The sequence below is a fragment of the Octopus bimaculoides genome, chromosome 11 (genome assembly GCF_046866305.1).
Source record: "Octopus bimaculoides isolate indiv1 chromosome 11, ASM4686630v1, whole genome shotgun sequence".
NCBI lineage: Eukaryota > Metazoa > Mollusca > Cephalopoda > Octopoda > Octopodidae > Octopus > Octopus bimaculoides.
In genome coordinates, this window is record NC_142938.1 from 18,124,427 (window position 1) to 18,138,286 (window position 13,860).

A 13,860-nucleotide genomic window follows, 5' to 3' on the forward strand; every position below is an offset into this window, starting at 1 on the left:
TGTGCCATTCAAAATCTTTGTGTTATCTAACTCTGTTTTACTTGTATTTTTTTTATTTTTAGACTGACTTTTACATCGTTTTTGATAAATGCAGGTCCAGTTGCTTGTTAACCTATTCATTAAATTAGTGTATGAAGTAGTCGAGTGTTCTACAGAATACTCAACATAATCGTTCAAGTACCCTCAACATAATTCTCAGGTAGAATCAATTGAATAATGTGGCAAAGCCAGGCCTTTGAATTACAGGTATGGTGTCTCTCATGGGCTTCTATACAGTTTCCATATACTCAAATTCACTCGCAAAGCTTGGGTCAACCTGAGGGTGTGATAAACACACTTGTCCCAGATACCCTGTAGTGGGATTTAACCCTTTAGCTATTAAACCGGCCATGTCTGGACAAAATATTCTACCCATTTTATGTTCAAACTGGCTATATCCAGCCTTTCACACCTTCTCTACAATAACATTCTCAAAATAAACAATCACATCATCGAAATCTCAAAGCTACGAGACAATACATAATTAACCCAGAACAATATGAATAAATAAGTATTAAATTTGACAAAGTTATATAAATACTAAAGGGTTAACTTGTGGAATAATCTTAATCACTCAACCATGCTTGTGTGTACTACAGACTTTATTAATTCTACTATAGATAGGTAACATAAGTATTTTAGAGAAGTTTTACTGATACAGTTTTGATACTGCTTATGGTATTTCATAGTAGAATACACACACACACACACACACACACACACACACACACACACACACACACACACACACACACACACACACACACACACTAGCAAGCACTTAGTGTGTGGCTGAGTGATAAAGAAGTTTGTTTTCCAATCATGTCCTGGTTTCAAATTCCTCTATGCTGTGTATTGGGCAATTTCCTTCTACCATATTCGTGAGAGGAACTAACTTGGTCCATGGGAACTGCAGAGTCCTGTTGTGTGTGTGTAATATATACATATGATACACATTGTATTTTAAACTAATACTGCTTTTATCATGCGTGATGAAATATATACACGTTTGCTAACTTGTCCTGCCTATGTTGTCCTCTTCTTGTGCTCTTTGCCTTATTAGTATATGTACATATATATATTATAAGGCAGACATTACAGCAGTAGATTGCTTTGAGCTGTTTGTTTCAACAATGTTGTCTGAGGTCCACAATCTAGTTTCCAGTCATAGTTTGATGGGCAACTGACTTGACTGCTTATACCATGAATGTCATTTACCATTTACTCTCTCATTCCTTTGTTAGTTTTATTTGAGGCCTTCTATTTAAATAATAAACAAAAAAAAAACTACTCTGTGCATACATTCATACACAAATTATCCATAGGAGAGCTCATATATGGAAGCATATCATACTAAAAATTTCAGTCAAATCTCTTATTACCATTTTGAACGATAAAAAAAAAAGGGGTGTGTTGGACAATATAAAAGGTACACAATGTCTGTGGGAAAATGGTTAAGGCTGGAATGCTTTTGGTTACAGGTTTGCTTACACAGGACTGATTTGGGGATTAAACAACTGCTTTGTACACGGTTTGTATGTGTTTACTTTCACCAGATAATACTGGAGCATTAAGCAAGATTTTTTCCAATAGTTCTAATCACTTGCATCTCTACAGATCACTGGTTTAGCTTGAGCTAACAAGGAAGCTACTACCTGCCAGAAATAACAGCCAATTCTCCATCAAATCACAATTTGCTGTCTTAAAGAAGGAAAGACATTGAATGATGATGTAGTTCTAGATGTATTAAGCCAAGGAAAAATGATTGAATAGCCATGTCTGGAATACCTTTTGATCATAAATCTTTGTGATCAGGTCTAAACCTTGGGTTAAACAACATTTTCTCTTGTTGGATTTTGTTCTCTCTGAGAGTACGTTGCTGAGTTTTCATCAGTTTTCCTCTCTTCTTTCACAGAATCCTTTCCTGTAAAACTGCTTACAGAGAGCTTCTACTGTTGTTGTTTAGAACTCAAGACAACTGTAGTGAAAGGAATTCCAGCCATGACCATCACATCAAGAATACATTATCTGATTTGTCCTTCCTTTATTGAGATGCTTATTGTGAGATCTGAAGGAGATTGTACTAGCTGGTCGGGTTATTGCATAACCTCTCACTACATGGTGTATCATCTTCGTTTCTTCTCTACATGGTAATATTCTGCATATCTACCATGCCTGCTCTTCTCACTTGTCTGCTATATGTATGTGTATGTATGTGTTGGTGGTGGGGGTATACTCCCAACAAGCTGAGTCTGTTGCACTGGTTTTATCTCTGGTTAAACAAATTTCACTTCTGTTACTCTGTAAATGTGTGATTTCTGGCTGCTGACAATGGAGAGAGATGGCGGTAAGAACAGGGATCTGCACGACTGATTTGGCCTTTGACAGACTAAATGATGCAAAGCCAGTGATCCATTAAACATTGAGTATTTTCATCATGCATGCTTGTGTGTGTTGTGTGTATGCATATATATATATATATATATATATATACATATATATATTTTATTACCAGTTGTCTGTTGACGAAACTATAACATTGCAAGTCCTTGCTGAACAGTTTTTATTTCAGAGATTTCCTTCTAGATGGTTTGTCTTCACTACAGCTTGTGAGCACCATCTACTCTTGACTATATTTGGATGGCTAGACTCTACTGAGTTACTCCGCCCTTTGACAGGTCTTGTTTTTCATCCCTAGAGTGTCCAAAAATCACCCTCCTCACCAAGCAAGCTTGGTGGGCTTGCTGGCTTAGTCACCTATAATCTGACCATAGAATAGGTTGTGTGTATGCGTGTGCAGTGCATGTATTATACAAATAAACAACAGTATGTTGAGAAAAATAACACCATAGGTCTAATATTTTACTTATATCGGAATTTGCTATTATATTGTTTTTATCTTTCATAAAAAAATTTTTTAAAATTTATGTGAAATGGTGGGGTGGGGGGAGTTTTTTAAATATCTTATGAGTTCTATGAGTGCAGATATGACTGTAGTTAAGAAGTTTGTTTTACAACCTCTTTGGCTTCATGTTGGATCTTCTGTGCTGCACTGTGAGCAAGTGTTTTTTTTATCTTAGCATCAGGTTGGCCAATATCTTGTGAGTAAAAATTTGGTAGATGGAAATCATGTGGAAGCCTGAAATTTGTGTGTGCATGTATACTTACGTATATATGTGTGTGTGTGTAAGTTGTAATAACGTAGTCAAACTAAATAGTGATATTTTGAAATCATCTGATATGTATGCTTCAGGCTGCCAGTACAAACTAACCAGTCTAGACTTATGTGGATACTCTAACAACGATTTGGAGTAGTTTGTTATATTTGACTTGAGTTGAAAATTCTGGGACTGTTCACCACTTCTTAGGAAGGTTTACATAACGGCTGCATTTCCTATTATAGGTATGCAAACTTGAAACATATTAAATGATTTCAAAATATTACTATTTGGTTTGGCTTCACTATTACGACCTTATACACACACACACACACACACACACACACATATAAAAGCATGTGGTTTTGTGCTGAAGGTATTTGGTTCACCATCATAAAGTAGAGGGTTCAAATCCATGACTAGGTAACATATTGTCTCCTTTGAACGAGGCACTTCATTTCTAGTTACTTCATTTTACTTAGCTAAAAATGAATATCAGCCCAGTGCTGGTACTCATTTTCTATTTCTCTTTGCCTGTCGCATCTTGGATGTTCTGCTGGACCAAAGTGAGGAGTGCCAAGGGAGTGTCTGTGTCTGCTCACGACTGCATAGGCACCTAAAACAATTAGTGAAAGCATGGTATCATGGTATATGATACCATGTCATACTTGTTAGTGATAACCATGTTTTATACATACATATATAAATGTGTGTGTGTTTATTGTATATCTTTTGCCAATATATATATATTGGTAAATGTGTGTGTGCGTATAAATATATATATATATATATATATATATTTAGTATCTTTACCAATGTATATTGGTAGGAAAATATTTGTTCAACACTGAGATGGAGACACACTCTCATCACGCTTGCTACCATCAAGAATTTAATGAAGCAGTGATTGTCCTGTTGGAAACCTTCAACCAACAGTATCATTCTTCACCTGTTGCATTACAAAATATAATAAGATTTAAAATGTGTATAAGATTCAGGAGGAAGAGAAAAAGAATGACAAATTGGTTACAGAATCTCTCTGATTAATCAAAAAATCTATACATTTCATACATCCAGCATAATGTTTAGAACTTCACTTTTTTTTTTTTTTAATCATTGATCTTTTGTATTTTTTTTTTTAATATTAAATATTTCTGATGCAAGTTGATTAAAATCCCCTTCAAAAGAAATCTTATGTATGTTTGTGTGTCTGTCTGTATGTTTGGTAATTATCTATGGGAGATACCTCATCATAAAAAAATATTATTCAGATAATATTAAATGTTCATACAATTGGTTAGTTTCTCAGGGAAGACTTTTTCCATCTTGCCTGAAAGATGTCTTAAAAAAAATATATACAAATATATATATAATATAATATAATATTACAAGAAGAAAGAAAGAAAAAACATTCATAAAAAAAAAAACGTTCTCATGATTTATTAGACTTGCAATAAATGGCAGTTCATCATTTTATGGCTTTTATGCAAAATAGGTTGTTTTCATTTATTTTATTTTATTTATTTGTTACAAAAAAAAAAAAAAATTAAATTTCCTTGTTAAAAGTACATTGCTGGAGTTATTAGATAAATTTCAATTAGGTTATTTTTTAATTGGTAGAAAAACAATTATAATCATGCTGTTTTACCCTGTCCTTTGTATTGTATATCTAGGACCACACTGTCTAATGTGCTCTTCCATTTTCCAAAACAGAAAAAGTGAAGTGAGACCTAGCTGCTATTTCTAGCAAGTAGACTGATGTAAAACAGGAGGCGTAGTCAATCATTTCTTAAATGTGGGCTGCATGAGACACGAGTCATTATCAGGAACTAAAAAGATTCAGGGTAATGTTTTAAGTGTGCCATTCACAAAGTCTTGCGGGTCACAGTTTGCCCATGACTGATGTAAAAGCTCTCTGCTGAGCTTGACAATTATGTGGTTGCCAGAAGTATAAATTCAAACTTTGATTATTTTTGTTCAGCCATCATAATCAGGTTAATAGTCCTCATCCATAGGTTCTTAGTGCTGTTGCTGTTGTTGTTGGCACTCCATCGCTTACGATGTCGAGGGTTCCAGTTGATCCGATTAACGGAACAACCTGCTTGTGAAATTAACGTGCAAGTGGCTGAGCACTCCACAGACACGTGTACCCTTAACGTAGTTCTCGGGGATATTCAGCGTGACACAGTGTGACAAGGCTGACCCTTTGAATTACAGGCACAACAGAAACAGGAGGTAAGAGTGAGAGAAAGTTGTGGTGAAAGGGTACAGCAGGGTTCGCCACCATCCCCTGCCGGAGCCTCATGGAGCCTTAGGTGTTTTCGCTCAATAAACCCTCACAACACCCGGTCTGGGAATCGAAACCGTGATCCTATGACCGCGTGTCTGCTGCCCTAACCACTGGGCCTTGGAAGGGAACTTTCTAGGTGCAATCCCATGGCCATTTGTGACTGAAAGGAGTCTCAACCCTTACAGTTGGGTGTCACTCATCACTATATTACATATGTAAGACCTAACCCTGTCTTGTTTAGTACCATGTTAGCCCTAATTTGAAAAGCCCATGATAAAAGGCTTTTAGAATTACATAACCTCTCTAAATAATTGTGGATGTGTAGTATAGGAGTTCAGTTTACAAGCATGTGATCCTACTTTCACTCTCATTGTGGAGTGCCTTGGATAAGTGCTCTCTGCTAATGCTTCAGGCTGACCAATTCCTTGTGATTGAAATTGCATGGAAGACATATGTATGTATGTGTGTGTGTGGTTGATGAAATAAATACCCCTCCTCCAAAATTTCAGGCCTTGTTCCTATAGTAGAAAGGATATGTGTGCGTGTCTATATATATATATATATATATATATACACACACACACATACACATTTATATATTCGTTTTGCAAGATTTTTGATGTGAAATCGTGTGTTGAAACAGATATTGTTGTATTTGGGGACGGTCATGTTGCCAGTTTAAGCCAATAAAAACACATGCACTATATATTTGGTGTTAATTTGCTTCAGCTTTAATTTATTTATTAAAAGAATTTTTTTTAATTAAAAAAATATTTAATATCTAACTTTTTATTTTTTAAAAATTTATTACATTAATCGTATTACGATTAATGTAAAAAATAAATTAAAGCTGAAGCAAATTAATACCAAATATATAGTACGTGTGTTTTTATTGGCTTAAACTGGCAACATGACCATCCCCAAATACAACTATATATATATATATATAGCATGTGGCTAAATGGTTAGGGTAGTTGGCTCAAGATCATGAGTTTGATACCTGGTGGTGTGTTGTGTCCTTGAGCAAGACACTTTATTTCATCTTGCTCCAGTCCACTTGACTGGCAAATATGAGTAGTTCCTGCATTTCAAAGGACCAGCCTTGTCACATCCTGTATCTTGCTGGATCTCCCTGAGAACTATGTTAAGGCTACATGTATTTATGGAGTACTCAGCCACTTGCATGTTAATTTCACAAGGAAGCTGTTCCATTGACCATATCAACTGGAACCCTCGTCATTATTTGTGTTTACGTTCCTGATGAGCATTAGGTCCCATAGCAAGTGCAGACATGTCTGTGTGGACAAGAAGTTTGCTTTCCAACCATTTGGTTCCCTTGTGCAGCACCTTGGGCAAGTGTCTTCTACTATAGCCTCAGGCCAACTAAAGCCTTGTGAGTGGATTTGGTAGGAGGAAGCTCCATCATGTGTATATGTGTGTGAAAGTGCTTGTGCCTCCTTAGCATTTTGCTCTGAAATTAGTGGAATAATAGCAACCTTACTTGTAAGGCAAGAAATGGTTGGTGACAGGAAGAGCATCTAACTGTAATAATACTTCCTCAAAAAAAAAAAAAAACAATTAACCACCCTAACTGTGCCAGCATGGAAAAATAATTAAAAATGAACCTTAAATGAATGAATATATGTGTGAGTATATCTTTTTTTACTTGTTTCAGTCATTAGACTGTAGCCATGCTGGAGCACCTCCTTGGAAAATTTTTAGTCAAATGAATTAACCCCAGTACTTAAATTTTTTGCTAATCCTGGTACTTATTGTATCAATCTCTTTTGCAAAACCGCTATGTTACAGGGACATAAGCATTTCAACACCGGTTGTCAAGAAGTTGTGCGGGACAGAAACAGATACAATGACACAACCCGACGGGCTTCTTCCAGTTTCCGTCTACTAAATCCACTCACAAGGCTTTGCTCAGCTTGAGGCTGTATTAGAAGGCTCTTGCCTAAGGTGCTATGCAGTGGGACTGAACGTAGAACCATGCCTGCACCTACATATATATATATATATATATATATATATATATATATATATATACGGGTGCATGGAGAGTGGGCCCAAGGAGATGTTTCTATGTGGCTTGCTTGTTTGTTGTACCTTGTTTATCATTTTGTCCATGTTCTTTTGCCACGTCATGTACCCAGTTATGTATCTATATGTACATGCAGATGAAAGTATGTACATACATGTACATATATATGCATATACTCATATATTGTTTTTATATATATATATATATATATATATATATATATATATAATGTACTGATCTGTGATAGAAAATTCAACAAAAAAAGTACTCCATCTGGTGAGAGATAAATATTATTTATTTAAATAGTGGTTTGCACCTGAACTACAGGGGTAGTTGTCTTATAGGACAATTATCCAGAGGCAGTTGTCCTGATATCATATCAAGAATCATATAGACTCATAAGGCCAGTTTCTTGGATACGCTACTGCATATACTTCCCCTTGGATCAGACACTGGTTAGTTGCAGGAATACTCCTTTTTGCCAGCTGAGTGGACTGGAGCAACATGAAATGAAGTATTCTACTCAAGAACACAATGTGTTGCCTAGTCCAGGAATTGAAACCACAATCATGTGATCAGGAATCCAACACCCTAACCACTAAGCCACATGCCTCCACTCCTGATACCATACAACTGGTGTAATGGGATAAGGGTAAAATTTCAACAACTTTTTGACATCTGCTGGCCTTAGTGAATGATTCAGTTGATAGGTCCAGGTAGGTAGAATAACAAGGGAGTCTCTATGTGATCATTTGGCCTGCAAGAAATAGTAGCTAAATCTTTCTCAAATTACATCCTATTGCCTTCAAAAAGGAAGAGTACATTGGTTATTGCAGTCTTAAAGATATAATGCTCAATAAAAAAAAGATGGGACAGTCATGGCTGGAATTCTATTTTGATCATAAGTTTGCTGGATCAGAGCTAACCTGGGGCTAAAAAATCACTAGATCCAGATGGATCTAGGGTTATACAATGCCTGGATCAAGATTAATCTAAGGCTAAACAATCACTGGATTAAGATTGATCTGGGACTAAAAAGTCCCAAGCTAATCTGAAATCAAGGCTGTGAAATGTATTTTTAAAAATTTTACTTGTTTCAATCATTGGACTATGTCCCTGCTTGGACACTGATTTTAAGAGTCAAAAATATTAGTGGACCCTAGTGCAGGTCAGTGGCTCAAGGAATTAGAGCTGCAGTCATCTCTTCTGTTTTGAGAGCATCAAATACTACATTATCTATGTATGTTGCCAATTGTAAGATGATGTGAAATTAACGTGCAAGTGACTGAGCACTCCACAGACACGTGTACCCTTAATGTAGTTCTCGGAGAGATTCAGCGTGACACAGTGTGACAAGGCTGACCCTTTGAATTACAGGTACAACAGAAACAGGAAGTAAGAGTGAGAGAAAGTTATGGTGAAAGAGTACAGCAGGGTTCGCCACCATCGCCTGCCAGAGCCTCGTGAAGCTTTAGGTGTTTTTGCTCAATAAATACTCACAGCGCCCGGTCTGGGAATCAAAACCGTGATCCTATGACCGCGAGTCCGCTGCCCTAACCACTGGGCCATTGTGCCTCCACATTGGATACTGTATTCCTGATTATATTGTCTGGAATGGTTTGATTAAAGCTTTACAGGGTGAGAGCTGACCAGGCATCAGATAACTCCACGACATAAAAAAGACAGAAAAAAGTGATTTGTCTAAAAGATAAAAACAACAGCATTAATAAGAATATAAGTTTTCTTTCTTTATTTCTTAGAATTCACCGGAATATTTACAAATTTCATCATATGAAACAGATGATATATTTCTCTTGCTGAAATAAATTCAGCAATATTGTATGTATGTCTCTTCATAGTTTTTGCATTCACACATGCACACCGCACATGCATACAACATATGCACCCAAACACATACGTAAGCCACTGAGCAAGCCTGTTTGCAGTCACTCGATCTGCTAGAAATAGCAGCGAAGTCTCCACCGTATCTTATCTTACTGTCTGAGAAGAACAAAATAAGATGCATGGGATATTGTAGTCCTAGATATACAATGACTAAAAATATAAGTGATAGTGAGTGTCATGGCTTCAATATTTTTGATTGATATGTCTATTTGACGAGGCCCGACATGGTGTTCAACAACAATCACAACATATACAGAGGCACATGAATTCAATATACACACTTCATTACACACACACACACACATCACCATCGAACGTTCCTTATCCATGCCGGCATGGGTTGGACGGTTTCACAGGATCCAACAAGATGTACGGTGATATCAAGCACCAGTATTAGCTTTGGCATGGTTTCTATGACAGGATATCTTTCCTAATATCGATCACTTTACATATACTAACACACATTCTCTCTCTCTCATGCACCCCCCACACACAGATGCACATAATTACATGTGGTTACACATATATGTACTAACACACACACACACCAAACACATTATCACATTCAGATTCACTGATGACCCCATCCAACAACGTTTTCCCTCTCTCTCTACACCTCCTCCTGCATCACGTTGTTATCATATCTTATTTATTGATCATTCACTGAATATCAAACATTGAATGTTTTGTTGTCATCTTCTTCATGGAATATCAACAACTCAAAACTTCCAGAGGCATGTAACAAATTTCTCAAATAAAAACGAGCTGAACTTTCATTTTCTCAATAAGACAATAACTGTTGAGTTTCTGGTCGAATTTGATCGTAAGTTCAAGGTTTGAATGTCTAACCATAGACTAAGATAATTATGGTGTAGTTAACAAGCCAACGAGTGAACCAATGATCCAAATGGTAACTGGACACGCTAGAAATAGCAATAAAATCTTTAAATTACTCATCCTACTGTCTCAAAAACAAACAAACGGGAACGACATATTAGATACATTTGAAAAAAAAAAAAAAAAAGATGGGATGGTCATGGCTGGACTGTCTCTTTGATCAGGGATGATCTGGAGCTAAACAACAATTGCGTGGTGTCCCTGAGCAAGGTACATAACTCTGTTTTCTTTCAATCTACCTGACTTAAAAATTAATTTCCATTCTCAACTTCATACAGATGAGTGGTTACTTGTTGTTGGGAAGACATAACTGTCGGTGGGAAAAAATAAGCACAAGTAAACATGGAAAATGTTGTCATCATCATCGTTGTCACTTAATATTAGGCACGAATGTTTTTTTTTTTTTGTAAATTTGCTATGGCTGTCGTATGTACGTTTGTAGCCAATATACAATGGTAAATTTAAAGGCAAGTTGAGTAATATATTTAGCATCTTGGGATCAAAATGCTATTACTGCTAGCATGATATTTTATGCACTTTAGTCCATGTTTCTGGATCATTAGTTATTCATTACATAAGGGTGGATGACGACAGAGCTGGCAGACAATCAGCCAGGGTGATTTTAATTTTCCCAAGTTTGGTGTTCGTTACTGCTACTGCTGGTATTAATATTGTTGTTATCGAAAGTTCAAAGTTCAAACATTGCACAGAGCAGATGGAATTTGCATTTTATTTCATTCCTTCTTTCATATCTGATTAAAGTAAAGTCTTTAGTAAGGTATTAGTCTGTTCTTGTAACACAACAATATATGTTCCATATACTGCACTTAAGTAAGGTAATTTATTACGATTGTTCCCACCGCCACCGCCATAATTATTTTCATCATCATCATCATCATCATCATCACTACCACCATCATCATCGTTGTCACTGTCGGTGCTAATAATGTATGCTGGAGATAATGCCGAAGGTGAGTGTAGGGCTGTTTTGGATAAGTCAATTGCTGTGACTGCCTGAAGCTAATTCCTGTTCTTTTTTTTGCATATGTAGCTGTAGCTTATCCCTTTAATAAAGGCATCAATGTCATACAATCTCATTCCACTATTTGTTTTTAAAACAAAAGTTTTAAAAAAGAGAACCAGTGCTGGATGGATGTCTGTGTTGATAATGTATCAAATAACCAAGTAAGAATTTGTGGTTTGTATCCAATCACCAGTACACGGGTCAAAATATACTCAATTTTCAGTTGTCTAAGTCTGGTTGCTAATGTAAAAAACAACAACAACGAAAAACACCATTATTATGGGTGAACCAGTATTGCAGAATCATCAAAGAATAGTTTATGGATTTGTATCAGTTATAGAAATTAATTTATTAGTTCCTTTGGGAAATGCATAAATACCACCATATCACCCAATCCATCCATTCATACTTTGTTGGGAACATACTACCTTTTTTTTAAAAAACGAAATAAATATTCTTTCTTTTTGAATTTAAAATAAAAACAGGGCTGAAGTTCAAACTTCCATAACTTTTTTTTATCCTTTATAATGTTAGGTGTTTTAGATGTCGTTTCAGAAGTACAAAAGTTTGTTCTTCATTTCATGGATTTTTACTTTGTTGCTGTTTCAGTTTCTCAAAATTTTAACATTTCCAGAAGATTCATGTTACTAAATTATCCACAGGGGTTGTTGTATCTGGAATGTGGAAAAGCTTCTTGGTTGCAAAATGGGATTTTTGTGTGTAACCCTCTGTAATTCTGGTTTGTGGTAAATTTAATAGGGGACAAAAGAAGCAGGTTTTTCTTTTCTTGTGAATTGCATGAAGGAAAGCTTCATATTCGTAGCAGCAGCTTTGAATTTTGTTTTGATAAACTGGCAATATGGTAAATGTGGGAAGAGTGGCACTGTGTAAGGGCTTTTTGATGATTTCGTGAATTAATTGTCTCTTGTATTTCAAACACTGTTCATAGATATTCCTGCAGATGAGTTTCAATGCAGAACGAAATTGCGAGTTATTGTAGGAGTAGATCCATGGATTCAAGATGCAGTTGAAAATAGCTAAATAAAGTAGGCCAGTCCGAAATCTCTTCATGGTTTTCAAATTGGTTGCACTCTCAAAGACCACACACATTTGAAAAGGAAACCAAAGTAGAAAAGCACAGATGATGCAGGCAATTGTTTTGGCATATTTTGTTTTTCTACAAGCTAAGCTACCATTGTGATTCAGTGAAATCTCCAGAGTTGCTATCATCTCACTATGGCGTTTTGCGATTCCATATATCTTATAGTAGCAGAAAAATGTCACAAGACATACTGGAATAAAGACTGCAACGAAAAACAGTGCATATGTATTTTTCAAAATGACTTGAAGGAGTAAAATATTATCATCAAATAACAAGAGTCCATTTGTCTCCCATTCAATAAGAAATGGTGTCCATGCTACAACAGTGCAATAGAAAACTGTGAGGGCAATCAAGTAGAGTGTCCTTTTTATTGTGACATTTGCCTTATAGGAAAGTGGCTTCATCAGAGTCTGGAAGCGATTGAAAGCTATCAAGCACTGGGCACTGAGAGAAGCACCAGACATATTTATCAGCATTTGATTTGAGACTAAATAAAGGGGACGGTATGATTCCATGACAGCAAATGGCAGGCAAAATGCAAGAGTGATGTCAAAGCATGCTAGAATGAGTACTGCGATATAAGTGGCAGTTTGAAGCTGTTTGCTGTATAGGATACATATAATTACTACAATGTTTCCCAGAAGAATAAGTAAGATAAGGACTATTGGTACTAGTAAGTAGACCAATGATAACAAGTTTAGATTCTCCATAGTTGCAAAATTTTCTTTAAACTTTCTTCGAAATTTTTTCTTTTTCTTTGTTTCTTTTAAGTTTCACAAGACATAATTCTGGTTTCTGTCTTTTGATTCTTCTCAAATGCCTCTTTTACTAAAATAAAATAAAATAAAAAAAAAAATTCCAACTTCTTTGAAGATTTGTTTTGGTTGTTTCTCATTCTCTATTCTGTTGGTTCTGACATTATCATTTTGGTCCAGAATAAGAAACCTGCAAAGTATATAAAAGAATGATGAAGACTTCTAGAAGCATTAGAAAAAAAATTATAGCTGAAAAAACAATAAGAAGAAACTTAATGTGTGTGTGTGTGTGTTATTAAGGCAAAAGCAACAAGCTGGCAGAGATTTCAAATTTGGGCACAAGGCCAGTAACATTGGAGAACAGACTAAGTCAATTACACATTGCTTGACTGGTACTTATTTTACTGACCCTGAAAGGATGAAAGGCAAAGTTGATCATGGCAGAATTTGAATCCAGAACATAAAGACAGACAAAGTGCCACTAAGCATTTTGTCCAGCATGTTAACGGTTCGGTCAGTTGACTGCCTTAATAATAATAATAATGGTTTTAAATTTTGGTAGAAGGCCAGAAATTTCAGAGAAAGTTGATTACATTGAACCCCAGTGTTCAACTGATACTTGTTTTATTGACCCTGAAAGGAT

General features: G+C 35.9%; 2 protein-coding genes across 6 annotated transcripts in view; both read right to left on the reverse strand.

The window, feature by feature from the left end:
* Positions 1-9,261: 9,261 nt before the first annotated feature.
* On the reverse strand, positions 9,262-13,172 carry LOC106875222 (trace amine-associated receptor 1). The gene has a single exon (XM_014923273.3). The coding sequence runs from the start codon at positions 13,170-13,172 to the stop codon at positions 12,000-12,002; it is 1,173 nt and encodes a 390-aa protein (XP_014778759.1). The 3' UTR covers positions 9,262-11,999.
* LOC106875224 (endoplasmic reticulum membrane-associated RNA degradation protein) overlaps positions 9,262-13,860 on the reverse strand; it is a 41,129-nt gene continuing 36,530 nt past the window's right edge. For all 5 annotated transcript variants that reach the window (XM_014923277.3, XM_014923279.3, XM_089359600.1 and 2 more), the window contains one exon: positions 9,262-13,407. In XM_014923277.3, the coding sequence (XP_014778763.1) occupies positions 13,384-13,407 (24 nt within the window). In that variant the 3' untranslated portion in view covers positions 9,262-13,383. The remainder of the gene's footprint in view (positions 13,408-13,860) is intronic.

What these genes read in the sequence shown, in the direction of transcription:
- LOC106875222 (XM_014923273.3), bottom strand. Translation starts at nt 13,172, where the DNA reads ATGGAGAATCTAAACTTGTTATCATTGGTCTACTTACTAGTACCAATA.